The 18,994-nt window shown below is 44.2% G+C and overlaps 1 protein-coding gene across 3 annotated transcripts in view; it reads left to right on the top strand.

Annotated features, from left to right (window-relative positions):
* Nucleotides 1-18,994, top strand: part of AOAH (acyloxyacyl hydrolase) — a 176,864-nt gene that overhangs the window by 57,862 nt on the left and 100,008 nt on the right. For all 3 annotated transcript variants that reach the window (XM_040644102.1, XM_008686500.2, XM_008686501.2), the window contains exons 5-6: nucleotides 8,385-8,444; nucleotides 13,706-13,776. In XM_040644102.1, the coding sequence (XP_040500036.1) occupies nucleotides 8,385-8,444; nucleotides 13,706-13,776 (131 nt within the window). The remainder of the gene's footprint in view (nucleotides 1-8,384; nucleotides 8,445-13,705; nucleotides 13,777-18,994) is intronic.

The following is an 18,994-nucleotide window of genomic DNA, read 5'->3' on the forward strand; positions in this document are numbered from 1 at the left end:
TACTTAGACTTGTTTAAAGACTAATTGGGAGGTCATTAAACTCTTACAGATCTTAAAAATCTTCAAAATATAGCAGTAACAATGCAAATTTAAGTTATCCTTTCTACTAAGTAGAAAAAATCAAATGATTTCAAGAAAGGTATATGGTATTCAAGATTTGAAAATGTTTCTTGCCTACTTTAGAAAAGTTTAAGAAAATAACTATTTCTTTCTTGATAATATGCTTCTTTCTTCCCTTAGCTCAAGAAAAGCTAATGACTAGTGAATTCAGACAGTTATAAAAGATACTTCAAAATTTGAAGTTTTTTTAAAGATTTTTTAAATTTACTTGACAGAGGGAGAGCAAGCAGGGGGAGCAGCAGGCAGAGGGAGAGGGAGAAGCAGGCTTCCTGATGAGTGGGGAGCCCCACGTGGGGCTCGAGCCCAGGACCCTGGTATTATGACCTGAGCCAAAGGCAGATGCTTAACAGACTGAGCCACCCAGGTGCCCGTGAAGTTTTAATCAGCCGTCTCCCAATATCCACTCTTGGCCCTCGTCTTCACCTAAATAGTCACCCACATCAGAACTCAACTCAGAAGTCATTTCCTCTCAGAAGCTTTTCCTGACGCCCCAACTTCCTTGGCTTTCATCATATCCCCTCCTTCCAGAACGTATTACGATTGTAGTAAAACAATTGCACAGTAAGCTAAATAACTTTGCAATTATTATTTAACATCTGCTCCTTCTGTTAAGGTATAAACTCCATGAGAACAGATAACCAGCTGTTTTATCCCCCAAGCACATGCTGTTCCATGTGATTTCCCCAGAGCCCAGCACATTCACTGCACTTATTAATCGCTCAGTAAGTATTTGTTGAATGAACAGTGTGCTATACAGAACAGTGGTCCCCCAAAGAGGTCCACATCCTAATCCCCAGAACCTGTGAATGCGACTTACATGACAAAAGGGACTTTGCAGGTGTGATTACGTTGAAGATCTATAGATGGGGAAACTATCCTGGATGATCTGGATGGGCCCGACATCATCAAAAGGGTCCTTATAAGAGATAGACAGTAGGATCAGAATGTGAGAAGAAGATATGGCAACAGAGATAGAGTGATGAGGCCATCAGCCAAGGAATGGGTGCAGCCACGAGACACTGAAGAGGCAAGAAATGGATTCCCCCTGGAAACTACAACTGTTAGCCCAGCTGATACCTGGTTTTAGCCTCCTGAGGCTCATTTCAGACTTCAGACCTCCTCCGCAACTGTGACATAACAAATTTGTATTGTTTGAAGCCACTATGTTTGTGGTAATTTGTTACAGCCACAAAAGGAAACTAACACAGATTAATTGTGAAACATTGGACAAGACTCATCTAGCAACCTGAATGCAAACAGAATAAGAATAATAAGAAGAAGAATAGCCCATAGAGTCTAGCACTGGAGAACTTATGCACATGCACAGACTCTAGGGAAGAAACAGTCAAAATGTAACCAAAGTGTTGATTGTGAAGCCTTGGACTATTCCAGCACTGGCTCTTGGACTTCTCACCTTTAACTCGGGATTAAAAACAGTTAATTTCTCCCCCGCTGTCAATATAAGGTGAAGAGATCCAGCACATACAATGCCTGGTACAGACCTGGACGCATCGAGGAGTGTTTGTATGTGTGCAGTGACGGTGGTGGGGGCGAGGGTGGTAAAGTCGATGGATAACAATGTCAGAAAAAAACGCGGAACGGGAGTAGTGCTGTTTAAAACAATGCTTTTTAAAAAGGTGTTGTCTGGGGAAAAGGATAAGGATAGTAAGATTACATATATTAATGATCCTAATAGCTCTACAATGCAGAATCAGCCCAGGAGGAGAAGAGAAAATTTAGCTAATGATAAAATATGTATGAAGAAGAGATATTCAGTGATAAAAGGGAATGCATTTAAAGATAGTTGCTTTTTTCTTTCCTTTTTTACCTCCTTCTGCCTCCCTCAATTCCTACTTTCCTTCCTCCCTTCCTTTCCTTACCCTTTCCTTTCCTTTCAAGAAGAGAGTGGCATGAACTGACTTCATTTTTTCCACACAGCTAAAAATCATAAATGCCCTTTAGAGCTGGGCATCATTGGAACATGAAAGTCAAATTGGGTTTTGGTAGACCTCATCCTACATATTGGCAAATCACTGTAGGATACAAGCAGAGGAGCTTCCCGCCTTTGTCTTTCTACTTAATAGAAGTCACGTCAAAGCACTTTCCCCCCTTTCTCTTGGCTCTTCTTGTCTTCCTTAACTGGAGTTATTAAGCGCTTACTGCCTCCAGTGGGCAGTCAAGTCCTTGGAGATAGGTTCTCTCAAATCTTGCTCTATTTATGAATCAACTTATACCATTAAATTTGGGGGTGTGGAAAAAACCTGTCCTAATAAACTTCTAGAAAAGATCCAAGTAGATCAGTGACCTGCCCCCCCCCATACATGCCTGCTCTTCAACAATAAAAAACACACATCTAAAATCATCTTTTCACTTCCCAGGGGCTTTTTACTTTGTGGGTACCTGTCACTGCTGTCAGGAGTGTGAAGTGAACAAAAGCACTTTCTGTAATTTTTAAAATCTACCTGCTGCTATAATTGATAGTAGAGAACGCAATCGCTAAAAATTGTTCACCGTAGAAACTCATGCCTAAAAATACTATTTCTCTTTACTTCCTTCACTCCTGAGTGCACCAGGATTTAGTTATTTAACATCACAAAACCTGAGAAGGCCCAATTAATGAGTGCGTCTTGGCCAATTCACCAATACTCTTTAAATGTCGGGAGAAATTATAAGCATTCCCTGTACACTGTATTCTTTACGTGTTTCCCCATCATAGACAATACGGTAGGTCCACTATGCTTTGGCTGAAAGTTTTGAATGTCGGGAAATGCTTTTCTAAATAGTGCTTCTTGCCACAAAGTGGCTGAAAGCCTTGAATATGCTAATGTGTGTTACGGCTCTCTCAGAGGAGCATTTAGTTCACAGATTTCCCAAACTTTTTCAATTTAAAACAACAACAGTTTTCTTTTCTAGCACACCTATTAACATCTCCTAGAGCGGGATTAAAAGCACGGGTTTTGTGCCCCAAGAGTCTGAACTGAATCTCGACTGTGCCACTCACGGCTTTGTGACTTTGAACTTTATCCACTCCGAGACTCAGTTTACCTTATCTATAAAATAGGAATAATGGTAATTATTACTTAACCCTTGCTACATTGTATTCTAATTACATTTTATTGCCGATCCTCTCTCCCAGGTTATAAAACCCTTGATGGGAAGGGTTATGTCTCATTCACTATTACATCCCTAATATATAATCTGCCACACAGTATAAATAGTAAGTGTTTGTGGAATGAAGGAATGAATGAATGATTGCACAAAGAAATGACTGAATGACTACTTCTTTCTCTTTCATGATCAGTCCTACGCTGCCTACTATGCCTGTACTTGCACTTCCACACAGGTGCGTAGGTTGTTGGTGTACAGAGCCAGTTCTCGCCCCTGACGCTGTGATCCTTTGCATTAAACCATCCACACTCCGTGTGAATTCCCCTTGCCATTCCCTTATGCCCTGGTGAAACCTGAGAAGTCATATTTTCTTGCTTGTGTTAAAATTTCAAGCTTGCCTTTTTCTTGGAAAACAGTGGGTCACGGTGGAAAGCGTGTTGGAGTCTAGAGACTTGAGTACTACCGGCACTGTTTGCAGAATGGGCCTGCTTATATTTTGTAACCTCTCCGCTTTCCACTCAGCGCAGTTTTCAAGAGCATTGAAATACAGCCTACATTTTTGTAGGCTGATGTTGTAATTACTGTAATTTTTCCAGCTATGTATTGGTGATGTAACAACTCAAAACCATCAATTGCTGTTAACACTAATGTCATGCTTACTACATGCAAGGCACTATTGCAAGTGCTATCTTGTTCAATACACACATATACACAAGCACAAACAATTATCCCCATTTTGCAAATGAGAAGAGTGAGTCTCAGAGTGCTTAAGTAACTTGCCCAAGGTCCCACAACTAGTGAATGGCAAAGCTAGGATTCAAACCCACAAGCACTCTGGAGTCCAAACTCACTTTAAATAGAAGATGATGATGGAGGGGCGCCTCGGTGGCTTAGTCGTTAACGGCTCAAGGCATGATCCCAGAGACCTGGGATAAAGCCCCACGTCAGGCTCCTCCGCTGGGAGCCTGCTTCTTCCTCTCCCACTCCCCCTGCCTGTGTTCCCTCTCTTGCTGGCTGTCTCTCTCTCTGTCAAATAAATAAATAAAATCTTTAAAAAAAAAAAAGATGATGATGGAGACCATGACCTAGCGATCAATACAACATTTAAATATCTTCCACTAAAGATCGGTACTCACCAAACCTCTCCTCTTGTCTGAAGACTTTGGGCTGGCTCTGGTTTGGATGGACACTTAAATCATTCTAGACAAAAGTGTTCCATGAACTACCATGGATATATGTTACCATGTGCTCCGATGATCAAGCAAAGGGTCGACCTCTCCTCCTCTTGTAGCCTGCTAGGACACTGTGCCATATTGTCCTTGGAATTTTCCAAGTTCTTGAGTAAAGAAATACATTCTACGTATCCATGGTTCTTCAGACTCTAAGCTCCCATGCTTAGGGCTTATCTCTCTGTAAGTCTGTGTGGGGGCCTCCTTGGCAATCCACTCATGAGAATGTTAAAGAGACCCCAAAGGGGATTTGAAGCTGGAATAGGACACACTATAACCAGAGGGAGAAAGTAATGAGAGACTGGAAAGAGTTGACCATAACCAGTTGCAAGATCAAATGAGCACTCCGGAACCAAGCCCCTCATTGTTCATGGAGAATCTGCTTATGCCTCAGATGATTGGTCTAGCTGAGTCATAAGCACCAGTATGGCTTCCGACCAGAAAGGTTGCACATGCAGCTCACCCCCTATTCCCGAACTTTCTTTCCAACCCCTGATTATAGTTGCGCCCTCTATTCTGAAGTCCTAAGTTTTTGGAGGATGCAAGAGTGGTCCTCATACTTTAGAAGTGTGCCTTTAGCTCCAAGATTGCCAAGTGAAAGGTTACCGAGGAGAGAGAGCAGTTCTCTTCATTTGTACATTGCTCACGATCTGCCCATTTGCCTGTATCACAACAAGCAAAATATTAGCTTTTCCAACTATCTTTTTTTTTTTAATAAGATTTTATTTATTCATTTGAGACAGAGAGATACCAAGAGAGAGCATGAGCGGGGGAGAGGCAGAGGGAGAGCGAGAGGCAAACTCCCCACTGAGCCAGGAGCCCGAAGCAGGACTCGATCCCAGGACCCTGAGATCATGACCTGAGCCGAAGGCAGATGCTTAACCATCTGAGCCACCCAGGTGCCCCTCCAAGTACCTTTGAATCCTTACATTCCATTTTCTTCTGGGGACAGATGATCAGACCTGGTATCTAGATTCTTTTTTTTATGTTGGCATTTGCGCACTTGAACTGTGGGAGCAAGTGATGCTCTGGTCGAGCCAGGTCCTGACGAACCCGCCCTCGGCCTTCCAGGGAGAGCGACAGAAGCATCATCACGTGCGGCACGAAGGGGGTCGGAAGGCGTGTGGTGCAGCCCTCGTCACTGGGCAGTTTGTTTGCTTTGCTTACTGGTCTTTATCCCTCACTACACTTGGTCCCCTCAGAGAACCGAGCTGGATGAAACACAAATTAATTCCCTCAAAGGGACCCAAGTGGCCTGTCCTCCAAAGACCCTGCCGAGGCCTCTCTCTGCCCCTCTCACTTCTGCTTGCTGGGCTCCTTCCTGGTCTGTCTCCTTGGTGTCCCGGAAGCCCTGGGAGGGCAGGAACATCTCTTCACACAGGTCTCTGGGTTCTCACTGCGTCCCTGTGCTGGGAGCCTGGTTTTGTTTCTTCAGGAAGAAACAGGGCAACATGTATTGAGTTCTTTTTAAAAAACATGTATTGCTGAATTTGTGCTCATGATTGAAAATTTAGAAAACACAAGAAAGGACCAAAAGGAAAAAGGTCTCATCCACCTTTTTATTTATTTTATTATTATGGTATATTTCTTTGCAGGATTCTTTTTTCTGTGTGTATAATATCTGGTAGCCTGTTTCCTTGGTTAACGTAATATCGTACATGTTTTCTTTCACTTTTTATTTCCATATCCGTTTTGCACCTACTAGGTAGCAAGGACTGTACTGGGCCCCTAAGATACTTGAGCTGGGCTTTAGGAAGGGGTGTTTCCAAGCAGAGAAGCAGGGAGCACGTAATTAAGGCACAGGGGCACCAACATCGTGTTGTGGTATTATGGAGAATGAGTCTTAGGCTAAGGAGAGCAGCCTATAAGGGCACCATGACAGAAATTTGCCCCTAGATCTAGGTTCTTATAATGACCCTGCCAGAGAGGGTTACTTACCAGAGAGTTTCCAGGATTTGTCAGAATTTCCAGAAAAAGCCAAAATTGCATTCAGGCATCTCTGTTTTTAAAGTGAGGATTATAATGAACGGTTTTGGGCCTTTTGTCAGCCAATCAGACTGGACATGGGTGTGGTGTTGGAGCCCAGTCTGCAGGTGCCCCTGAGGCTATACTGCAACTTTGGCCCCTTTGTGGACTGATCACAAGGAAGTCTGGGGAGTCCTAGGGAGAGGCTCTCTGGCCAGGCCCATGGTGGGGACACTCAATGGCTCAGGGACGTGATTGTCCACCAACTGGTACATTAGTGTTTCAATGTTTTAAGAAACATACACTGTACAAGGACATCCTGGTGACCAGACTGACCTGGAGAGCAGCTTCTCTTCTCATGTTGCTAACATGCACTCTTAGGTGTCAGCGGTCTTGCTGCCTCTGACACAAGAGCCATGGTTTACCATCCTTTGAATTTGAGCTGGAGGAGTGTGATTTGGGGTAGAAGCTAGGGAGAGGGTTTCAGAGCCAGCCCACAGAGGGCAAGCTGTGGCTGGCTCTGCTCTCCTCTTTCCTAAAGCACCTGCTAGAAAATTGGCTGCAAACCAAGCTCACACTGAGCAGTCACTTCTCCACCCATGTTCACCCAACATGGCTGAGGTCTTCAGAATAGCACGGAGCTCCATGATGGAGGAAGGCATCTCCCTGGGGGTGAAGAATACATAAAGGAGTCAAGCAGGGACACAAGTCCTGAACGTCCATTTGCAGCAATGGCTACATCTCCCAGGAGTCCTCTCCTGCTGACAGCCATCTCCAAATTCCCATTCCAGTACCCGTTCTTTCTGCTTAAACGCAGGGACAATGCTCTCAGTTTCCTGGAGTGAGAACTATGGCACTCTCCCATAATCCCAGCTTCCCTACTGATCTGGGTAAGGGGAAATCTGGGGCTGAAACAAATTTTCCAACCAACCCATCAATTATTGAGCTGGGGATTACTGGGGCAGTCGTTGGCCTAGGGCTTTACACGAATGATGTCGTGTCATCCTCACGGCACCCTTATGAGGTGGATATCATTTCCATGTTACAGACAATAAAAATAGGGCTTTCTTATATGTTAAGGAAGTAAGTGTGTGGATACTGAAGGGCTCAGAGTTTAACTTGCTCAAGGACACACAACAAATATGCAGCAGAGCTGGGGTTTGATCCCAGAGGGCAAACCATTACCCAGGCTCTCCTAGGTCTTATAGAGAGAAGCATGAGGAAGAATGTGGCAGGGTCAGGACATGAGGGGAGTACAGAAGATCTGGGAAGCTGTGCTGGCAGCAAATACTCTCCACCCCCTTCCCCCAGGGTTACTTTCCTCCCAAACTGCCCACAAGTATACAAATATGGAATTGTGTAACAAGAGTCATTGGTCATAATCACCTAACTCTTTCTACTTGCCATGTGAACTAAATGCAGCTGGATGCTCTAGACTTGGTTGAAAGAACGGGGTTGTAGAACTAGAAGAGCTGGCAAATGGGGGATGGGGCGTTACCTTATGTGGGAGCAGTCACCACTCAGGTGAGCTGTTGGCCACCTCCTGCCATGGAGCTTCCAGACACAAGGATAAGGGACCTAGAGATGTCTGCGCAGCATAGCAGGCCGGGAGGTAGAAGGTCAGCCTGGGTCTCTGCCAGACACTGGCTCTGCGACCTTCAGCCAGTTTCTTAGCTTCCTGCATTTCAATTTCTTCATCTATAAAAAGGTCGTATCTCTCAGAGCTGTTGTGAAAATTAAATAAGATCCTGTTTGCAAAGTACTTAGCCCGGCATCTGGCACAGAGTAAATCCCTTAATAAAGAGTTATTAGCATGAAATTGCCTTCTTCCGAATTATCTTATCACAAATTTATGGAATAATTTCTTTACTGCAAACTTACGGACTTTAAAAATCCTAACTTCAGAAAAACATAGAAGAGATGAGACACATGCTGTAATGTTGTCTAACTTTGTTTTTATAGGAGGCATGGAAATTTACACTAGAGAAGGCGAGACAGATTGTGAAGAAATCCCCAACTCCGGTAAGCAACGGATGAGAAGAATATCAGTGTTCTGCTTGGCGCCTTCGTCTTCCCCTTCCCCTGCTCTCCCACCCCTAAGGCCAGGGGCTACTGCAGATCCCAGCCCACAACACCGTAGCTGCAGTGAAGTTAAGTAGGAAAGTGAGCCCCTCCCCCCTTTTTTCTCCTCCCTCTCTCGACAGCAGTGTTTCTGAAACCGGGCAGTACTGACATTTGGGGCTGGTTACTCCTTGGTTGTGGGCACTGTCCTGTGCACCATAGCAGCACCCCTGTCCTGTACCACAAGATGCCAGCGGCCGTGTCCCCCTTCCCCACTCATGACAACCAAAAATGTCTCCTGATGTTGCCAAATGTCCTCTGGTCCTCACAGTTGAGGACTGCTACTCTCCAGTAGACCATTTTGGAGGAGGCTGTGTCCTCCCACCCCTCCACTTCCTAAATATGTGACCTCAGGCTGAGCCTTGGTTTTCCTGGCAGCAGGACAGAGACGGTGGTAATGTTCTTCGTCAAAGCGTGGGTGTGAGGACTAAGAGAATGGATGTGTGTCGGGTGTTGGTATCATGCCTGGAACTTGCCCAGCACTCAATCAATACCATGTTTAGTTCAAATCAGTTATCGTGGAGTCAAGTATTTGACTTAGGCCCTGGATGCAAATGAGCTCCAGCTGAACAGGAAGCAGAGAAGTAACCCTCCAAAGAACCAAGTCCCCCTCGATGCGAGAGATCCCGGCAATAAGGAAGCATTCCTCAGAGATGAGAGGGCATGGCCTTCGTCCTTGGCCTCTCCCTCATCACCCTGCTCGTCATTCACCCTGATGCAGGCCATTTAAGGTAATCTTGATTTGGCAGCACAGAAATAAGGAGGAGGAAAAGCCCTCGTGGCTCAGCTTGCCAGATTTAGCAAATAAAAATAGAGGAGACCAGTTAAATTTGAATTTCAGATAAACAATGAATAAATTTTTAGTATAAGTATGTTCAGTGCCATATTTTATCTGGCAACCCCACTCGTGGGGGGTATATGGGTTTTGATGTACAAGGCTGGTATGTGGTGAATGGCAATATTCAGGCATTTCTACACAATCAGTTAATCTATCACAATGTCTGTGTTGCCAACCATTATTTAATTCAGTGAGTAATTAAAGACCAACAGTAACGGGTTAGCTAATTTGCCGAAGCCACGGAACAAGAAATTGAAACACCACGGGAAACTCTTGACTACCTTCAGAACTCTAAACAAAACTAGAGAACAAGATTCTTCTTTCCTTCTCCACGCACACCTAAAAACTTCTTCTCAGAGCATTGTTAACTCCGCTAGCACAAACTGCCTTGGCATTAACTCAAGGGCTAATTAGGATTTTACAATTTTTCATTTCTGTCATCAGAAGTGCAAGCATAATTCATGCGGCCGGGTTCCAATAATTCCTTGTAAGAAGCCAAAAAAAAATCTACCGAACAACAATACAAAACTCCTCCAAAACCTCCTACAATTTATGTACACTCTAAATTAAAGCTATCAAGGAAAAAATAATCAGAAAATGCAAATAAGGTTGTCTGAATTACTGCTCAGATGGTATTGGCTACGATTAATTCCATAATTCCATTGTGATGGCTGGTCTAACTGCAGACTGAGCCAGGATGCAGAAAGAAGCACACAGTAGGCCACATATCATTTCAGCACAGCCTGTCAGACTGGGGGAAAGTGTGGTATTGTCAAAAGGAATGTTCCAGGAAATATCTGCATCTCAGTGAGGCCCTTAGAGGCTCCTCATGGATCTGGCAGAAAACTGAGCATCTAAGGGTTTAGAGTACCTGAGTTACGGAATCAATTAATTATCACAAAAACTCATAGAAAATAGATAGTATATTTTTGTTTTCAACCCGATTTTACAGACAAGAGGACTAAGGATCAGATATATTAAGTAATTCGCTCATTCCCCATAGCTAGGAAGTGAGAAACCCATCATTTAAATCCAGATCTAGCTACTTCCAAGTCCTTACCTTCTCCACTATGCCAATAGCCCTCAACCAGACCTCTTCAGCACTAAATTTCAGGAAGCACCACTCACATCACGGGCTATGTAGGTTAAAATTATGCAGCACATGACCTGCGCAACTGTACCTGACATCCCTGATCAAAAACCTACCTACTTAATAGAATCATCTTCCCCAGTGCAATTAAACCCAAGTAAAGTAATACATAGCAAGGGTTGAAAAGCACTTCACCATGCAGAACTTGAACTTCAGTTTGGCTGTGTATAGACGAGAAGTTGTTCTCTCCCCTTTGACCTTCTGTTTACCCAGTCACCACATTTTTTCTTTATTCAACCCCTGTGTATTGTTCTGCTTTCATTTAACATCCTGGTGTGTGGGAAAGCTTAGGATACAAGCAGAAACTGGTTCAAACAGATTGCTAAATGAAGATGCTGCATGACTCCTATGCCCAGGGACAGCCCAGATTGGGACTTTCATTTAAATGGGTTTATGTGCCACTAGGTGCAATATTTTAAAACCATTGCTGAATCAATAACAGCCTACATTTTGCCTCTGTCTAATGAAGTTCAAATTGAAAGGAAGGGGCTGGTAAACTGCAAAGGAGGACTTCTGCAACATTATTCTGTGTCTGTTTCATTTCTCTTTGCAAGTAAATGATAAGAGGTTCGTCTTTCCCATGCTAGGTGATGAAAGGACTGGATAATTAAAACCTCTGTCTGAACAGGAGGAGTTCGGTGGGGGGCGGGGGTTAGGGGCAGGTAGTCCCTGGATAAGCTACATCATCTATTGTCCACACCCTAGACCGAATTTCTGCACAATGAATGTCAGAGATAGCCGCAGCCTTCTGTTGAATCCTGACAGTGAACAGCTGTGCAATTATAACATTTAATTCTTTTGTACCTCTTGTGCAGTAATTCTAAGTCTGTCCATATAAATTTTTTTGATGTATTGGTTACATCAGTGTTAAAATCTACCTTGTCGTTAGGTTAATTACACCAAGGCCTTCAGATTCAAGTAAATATTCAAAGATGTAACTCAAACATTCAAATGCAACCTGACTTCGAACTCTGAGTCTCAGAATGTGTCTATATTTCCAACCTGCCACCAATTTTGAGGTATGATTTCATGCTGGTGTTTGTTTTACGGTGTGTCTACAGTGCTTATCTCCATCAGTTACCAGGTCTCTGGACTCAACCTTCTAAACACCCCTCCTTTGCACGACCATCCTCCCTCCTCCTGCCTTACAACAGTGGTTCCCAGTCAGTGGCAACTTTGTCCTCCCCACCCCTCCCCTGAGGACATTTGGCAATATCTGGTGACATTTTGGGGCTGCTTGCATCTGAATGGCTAGATGCCAGATATACTGCTGAACATCCCACAAGGCACAGCACAGCCCCACAACAGAGTTATTCCTCCCAAAATAGCACTAGGGCTGAGATGAGAAACCCCAAGATCAGGTCTCAGGGTCTTTATCTGCCGATAGGTCTCTCTGCCCCAGCTCACCTCCTCCAGGCCACCGTGTCACCCCCAGGATACCTTTCTGAAATATGAATGTGATCCCTCCGCTTAATACCTTCAGGAACCCCCACAGGATAGCACACAGTGAGGTATCCTAGTCTAGTCATGACGTCTCCTTCCCTCCATGGTTCACCACGTCCTTGTGCTTCGCTACACCCCCGCCAGAGTGGAAACATTCGGTGGCCCCCGAGATGCCACACCTGCTCATACTCCCACAGCACCTCACGGGGTGTTCCCTCTGCCAGGAGCCATGCTTCTCCTGCTTCAACAATTCCTCCAATAAGCTGGGACCTTGATGACACATAGACTCTGATTCAGCAGGTCTGCTGTGGGGCCTGAGACTCTGCATTTCCAAAAATTCCCAGACAACATCCATGCTCCTGGTTTGTGATCACACTTTCATCAGCTAGGGCCTAGAGCAGTGGTTCTCAAATTTTAGCTAGCAGCAGAATGACCTGGAGGCTCAGAAAACCCTGATTCCCGGGACCTACCCCAGGCTTTCCAGTTCAGTAGATCAGAGCGGGGCTCACAAAGTGCACCTGTAGCAAACCTGTGGACCACACTTGGGGTCCCAAAGCCTAGAACATCTGTCTCTTCCTTCCTGCCAGCATCCTTCCTACATGACTTCTGGGTCATCTCCTGCCTCCTCCTCTGGGTGCCTAGATAGCCGTGTTAATGCTGGGACACTGCAGACATCCCAAAGCATGCTAAGAGCTGAGATACTCACCCCTCTGCTCCATTAGGCAGTCAGCTTGATGAGGACAAGGACAGCCTCTTCTGTCTCCATGTCTTGCATATGGATGGTAGTACCAATCAGGAGTGTTCCTCCCATCCTAGAAAGTGGAGCAAACATCACAAAGGTTTGCTCAACTTTGATTCATAGAGTGAAAAGGAGGTTGCTGTTCTCTGCGAGGGTCAATGTATCGCCAATGCTAATGATCCAACTCATAGCCATCTGAAGGACTCTTTGGGCTGGCAAAAATCACCCATCTCTCCCACTTCAATGATAAATGCTAGCTTCTAACTTTTTCTAGCCTGTTGTCTTTTTCTTTCATCTGAGGAAAACATCATGGAAACCACAATCATTGTAAACGTACCTCTTAGTAAAAAGCCGGGGCTTTTCATTTGTCGCACAGTGAGAACCTCTTAGTAAAAAGCCAGGGCTTTTCATTTGTCGCACAGTGAGAGTCTTATGGCAAGTGCTGTCTGAAGTCCCTTCTCATGAAGCTTGAGGAGCTTTGTCTTACACCTCATCTGCTCCCACAGCACCCCCCAGGAAAGGGGACTGCCTCCTTCCTTCCTCCCAAGCCCTGGCCATGTCTCTCCTATTAGTCTTGATTTTCTCTCATAATAGGCTGGGATTACTCCATTTGGACATGTTCTTTATTTCAAACCCTTTCTCAAAGACGTTGAGTACAAGGAGGGAGAGGAATGTTGTCGCCCAAGTGGAACAGACCACAGTGGGCCAGACCTTTTGGGGAAGAGGTGGAGCATAGGTGCAGGTCGGGGTAGCTGGCAGCGTGAGGAAGTGGAGAGCTTCAGCAAGAACAAAAGCACCGAGACGGAGTGAGGATGGAGTGCGGGGACAGAAACAAGAGGTAAATTTAGTTAACTGAGATGGCCCAGGTTCTGAAGGAAAGAGGCTCCCGAAATCCAGACTATGGAGCCAACAGGAGAAGAAGGGCTTTTACAAGTTGCAGGGCTATTCCTTGAACTAAGCAACTCTTTTTTTTTTTTTTTTTTCCTCTCCAGGAATATTCCAGAAGTAGTTCTGATGTTTGTTCCCTCCCATTTTTGGCCAAGATCTGTCAGAGGATTAAATCGTACGTATACTATTTCTGCCTCCCCAACTATGGGCATGAGATGGCACCCTTGGTTATCCCTGTTGTCCAATGACTAAGATGATCATCAAATGTAAAAGGCATCTTCCCGAAGGTGAAAGTGTTTGTTGCTCGTGACTAGTACCATGACGTATATAGAAACTTAAAAACAAATGAGCTGTGCATGAATTATTTTGGAAATCCACTGCATACCAGGATGCTTGAACCTCAAAACCTGACTTATACCCAGGCCAGCACACAGCCTGCCCGTGAAACTTCTGGGCAGCTCAGTGCACACCCATGCCACACATGGGGACAGCCCCTCCTTGCTGTGTAAGACACAGACAAGGTCAAGGTCGGTGCCTCATCAAGGAAGGGACTCTGAGCATCTCACTGCAAAGCACTCACGAGGCTGGAAAGGGACCTTTTCTTTTTTTTTTTTTTTTTTCCACAGAGCTCAACCCATTACCTAAAAACTCTGGCTCAGATATGTATGAACAGTGTTGCCCATACAGAGACACTGTCCCAAATTCCCAGGACTTCCCGTCTCTGTTTAATTCCCATACCCCAGCTCTATTCTGAGTCTGAGGTTATGCTGGGTGTCACCCTAATCACTGTCTATAGCATTAAAAGATGGAACGGTGTGCTGAGAGGGACATTAGACCAAGAGGCAAAATAGCACAGGCTCTACCTTGCACTTGACCACTTCCCATGTGAATTTGGCTGCTGTCCCGTCGTGTATGGTCAATGCCATGGGTGCCACACGTGGAACAGGCAAACATGTCTGCGTGAGTTCTCACAGCAACTCCATGAAGTAGGGGTTGTTATTATTCCATTTCACAGTGAAGGACACTGAGTCTTAAAGAAATCACTTCTCCCGGCTGCCAGGAGTGTCTGGGTGGTCTAACTCTCCTTGTGGGGGCTTGGAGGTGACTCAGGCTGCGCATCTGGACTCAGAGGCCATATTCATTTCTTAGGGCAGCTGTAATATTATACCTACAAACTGGGTGGCTTAGAACAACAGAAATCTATCCTCTCCCCATTCTGGAGTCTAGAAGTCTGAAAGCGAGGTGCTAGCAGGGTTCCTCTGAGACTCTGCTCTCTCTCTCAGATTGCCTCCGACTCTCAGGGTCAAATCCTTCCTTGCCTCTTCGCTTCTGGCAGTAGCAGCCAGCTATCCTTGTTGCTTAGCTTGCAGCTGCAACACTCCAATCTCTGCCTCCAGCCTCCTCTGGGCCGTCTTCCCTGTGTGGCCATCTTGTCTTCCCTGTGTGCCTGTCTTTTCCTTTTATCCGAACGCTGGTCATATTGGATCAGGGCCCAGTCTAATGGCCTCATCTTAACTTTGTAACATCTGCAAAGACCCTATTTCCAAAAAAGGTCACATTCATAGGGACTAGGGGTTAGAACTTCAGCATGACTTCTTGTGAACACAATTCAACCCATAAAAAGAGGCACTTTTCCTGTGTTCCTCCATCCTTCATCTCATGAGTTTCATGGGAGCTCAATCCACTGAACATCTCCTGTCTGCTGTGAAAGCTTCTCAGGAAAGAAGGAAACTATCTTCTGGCCATCAGTCAAAGCCTCTTGGAGATCCAAGAGTTTTAAAACTTTTCCTGGTTCTTCTGCCCACATGAGTTCGTGCAAGCCAGCTGTGCAAAGTGCTGACCTGGGTCCCAGAAACAAGATCAACACCACTTTTCATGAATAGGGCTGGTTGCAGAGACTACCAGGACATGGGGAACAGAGGGGAAATAGACATGAAAGAAGATGCTGGAAAGCTGAGATGCAGGCAGCTCCCCAGGCCCACAGTCATTTCATCATGCCTAGCTGTTACTGAATTGAGACACCTGTCCCCTCCTTGCCAAAAGTATCATTGCATTTTCTATGTCAAACATGGGCCAGCAGGACCCAAAGTGACAACTCTTCAATTGAACCACCTTTGAAAAATTGAATTCAAGAGCATCTGTGACCAGGGATTTTCCTGGCGCTATTTAAAAGGGAAATTTTTCTTTTATGAAAAAGCAAAAGCAGTGTGTTTTTTTCTTCTTTCTAAAAAAATCATTGTGCTTTGAGTATAATTTGCACCAGCTCACAATTTATTCAGTGCTTTATGGTTTACAAAGCGCATTTAAATACAGACTCATTTATTCTTCAAAACAACCTGTGGCTTAGTAATAATAACAATAACTGAAAGTTACCTGAGAAGGTCTATGCACTAGGAACTCTTCTCAATGGAACCCTACAAGGCAGATGGCATTATTGTCCCCTCTCTAAAGAGGTGAAGTCTTTTGCCCAAGGCCGTGGTGCTAGTAATCGATAAATCTGACATTTGAACCCAGCAGCCTGGTTGCAAAGGCCAGGCTCAGAGTCACTCAATTGTCTATCCCTCGACTCTTCACCCCACTTTTGGATGAGCAAGTAGGTTCTAGCGCATTGAATATCTGACCCACTAAGCACAGTCAGCAGGTAGTAGAGACAAGACCTACATGTCTTCTATTACATAATCCTTCAATCAAATCCCTTCTAGTAGGAATGCTTTTCCTGTTCTATGCCTCTCCTGCCTCATCCTGTTTGGTCTAATGCCTTCAAAATACAGTGAAGGTGTTCCCACCATGGGCAGTTTTCCAGCTCCATGCTATCAGGCATTTGGCTAGCCCTCCATACCCCGAGCTCACCAGTGCCTGCTCCTGCACCCCATTCTTCTACCGCCTCTCCCCATCAGGCTCCCATACCACCCACAGCTCTTAGAGGGTGGGGACACCATTTCTTAATAAACCTTTGTCCTTGTACTTAACACATTGCTTTGACTTAGTAGGGACTCAGTGAAGAAACATGGGAATAAATAAAGAAAAAGCACTATTTTACTAGAAAAAAAAATATGTGGGATACCAAGCTACTCTCATAGGGCAATCAAGTTTTTGTTCTTTTTTTGTCTTGTGCTGATCAGAATTCACAGTGCCTATGCACTATTTTTTATTGTAACAATGGTAAGTCAAGAGAGTCCCCTCTTAATAATCTCTTCTTTTTATTTAATTTCCATATGCATAAACCCACATATGGATCATTTCACATAAAGGCATACAGACTGTCCTAGCCTATGTTAATTACCTTTAGTTCATCATTTTTTTCTTTTCTTTTTTTTTTTGTTACTTCTTCCCCATGACCTACACCTTCCAACCACGTTGGTCCCTGTCCCTGCCACCAAGGTGAGCCCTGGTGTATTCTTTCCTGGTGTTCTCTGCTCTCATTTCATCTTACAGAGAGGCCTCTAACACATCCACATGCATATGAAACAAACCCATTCCCAGCCCTGGAGTGCTGCTGGGGACTCAAATGTGAGATAGCTACACAAGGAAACTTTCTTCTCCCTAGTTTTCTTTTGTTGTAATGCCCCAGTTTCATGAAATAATTTTAGGGAGTTTGAACTTGAATAACTATTCTATTATGTAATGAATAACATTCACCTGCAATTACAATTGCTCACTGGATCAAGCCTGCTAGCTCGACAACTGGCCATCATAGAGCAATGGCTCTATTGGAAATATATTTTATATTCATCCCCAAGCAGGTGATTAGCTGCCCCAGCCAACAAGATAGCTGGGTAGAACATTGTGTGCCTGGAAATCTGAAAATCTAAAGAGGGTACATGGATTGGATTTGGGATGGCTCCAGAAACTAAAATGCCATAGGAGCAGATACCTGACTCGTGTTTGCCCTGCCCTAGAAATCATCCTTGGAATAACTGTTACCATTGCACAAAATAAGAAGAAGAGCTAATGTTTTGTGAGTGTTTACCACATGGTTGGCACAGGTCTTTATGCTTCCCATGTAGAAACTCACTTAGTCTTTACAACAGCCCTAGGAAGCTGGGACTAATATTGGCCCCATTTTATGAACGAAGAAGCAGAGGTACAAAAGATTAAATAATCTGCCTAAGGTTATATAGCAAGTAGACAGCAGACCTGGGATTCAAACCCAGAGAGTCTAATTTCAGAACCAGAACTGTGTTAAAGGGTTTCCCATGACTTTTCTTTCCTACTAGAACATTCTTCACCCAATTACATGCCTTGAAAATGTTTTATCCTTTAAATTTAAACTTAAGATTACCTTCTTCCCTGTATAGCATTAGAGTGTTTTCCTTCTTGTTGCACAACCCTTTATAGCATTTTCTCCATAGCACTGTAGTTGCATATTGGTGAGTTCTTAGCCCCCATGAAGCTCCTCTAGCTCCGGAAATATATCTTATATTCATCCCTAATATCTAACATGGTGTCTGGCACACAGCAGGGATTCCAAAAATGCCTGTGGAAGGAAGGAAGGAAGGAAGGAAGGAAGGAAGGAAGGAAGGAAGGAAGGAAAGAAAGGAGGGAGGGAAGGAAAGGAAAGGAAAGGAGGGAGGGAAGGATGTTTCAGCATACAACTAGACATCTATAAGGATACATGAAGTATCAGATTTAGATACAGTTTTGCAGAAGTAATGTTAGTAAACATCAGTAATGTCTTATCTGCAACCTTGGAGCCAGATGTGATCTGGAATTCAGAATTTTCCAGATTTTAAGAAAATCAACATATAGTGACCATAGGTCACCTAACACTCTCAGTACCTTCTGATTAAACACATTTATATTTCAGCAATGAAATGTATAAACACACTAAGTAGGGTAAAGCTGATGAATTGGCTTATATCAGTTCAGATCAAGTTTTTACCACCAAATGAATTTTCTGCAAAGTTAAAAAAAAAAAAAACCAACAACTCAGTTTTCGGAACACTTTGGATTGGAGACTATGACTAAGGGATTGCGGGGTTTATGTAAATTGCAGTTTATGCTACTTTGGATGACCAATCTACCATACTGTGTCTAGAATGTATGGTTTGGGTTAGTTAATTTGAGCCTTTAAAATAAGCAGATCTTCATCTGCTTATTAATTTGCTTCATTTGTTCATTAATTTAATGAACTCACTTTCCAGTTCTAGAGACAACTCATTTTTCCTTCAAACTCCCATCCTCAGGATGGCAAGGTGGGGGACAGCTTTGGAGTACTAGGTGGGCCCTTTCACCTAGCACTTTCCCAGGCTGAAAATATGACTGTTTGAGTCTGTACCATCTGTGTGTATGTGTGGTGTGTGTGTGTGTGTCTTTCCTCCTCTTCTCACCTAGATAACTATACTAGCTCTCCAAGAGGTCAAACATGTACATGGCGGGGGGGGGGGGGGGCT

The sequence above is a fragment of the Ursus maritimus genome, unplaced genomic scaffold (assembly GCF_017311325.1).
Source record: "Ursus maritimus isolate PB19 unplaced genomic scaffold, ASM1731132v1 scaffold_3, whole genome shotgun sequence".
NCBI classification, from domain to species: Eukaryota; Metazoa; Chordata; class Mammalia; order Carnivora; family Ursidae; genus Ursus; species Ursus maritimus.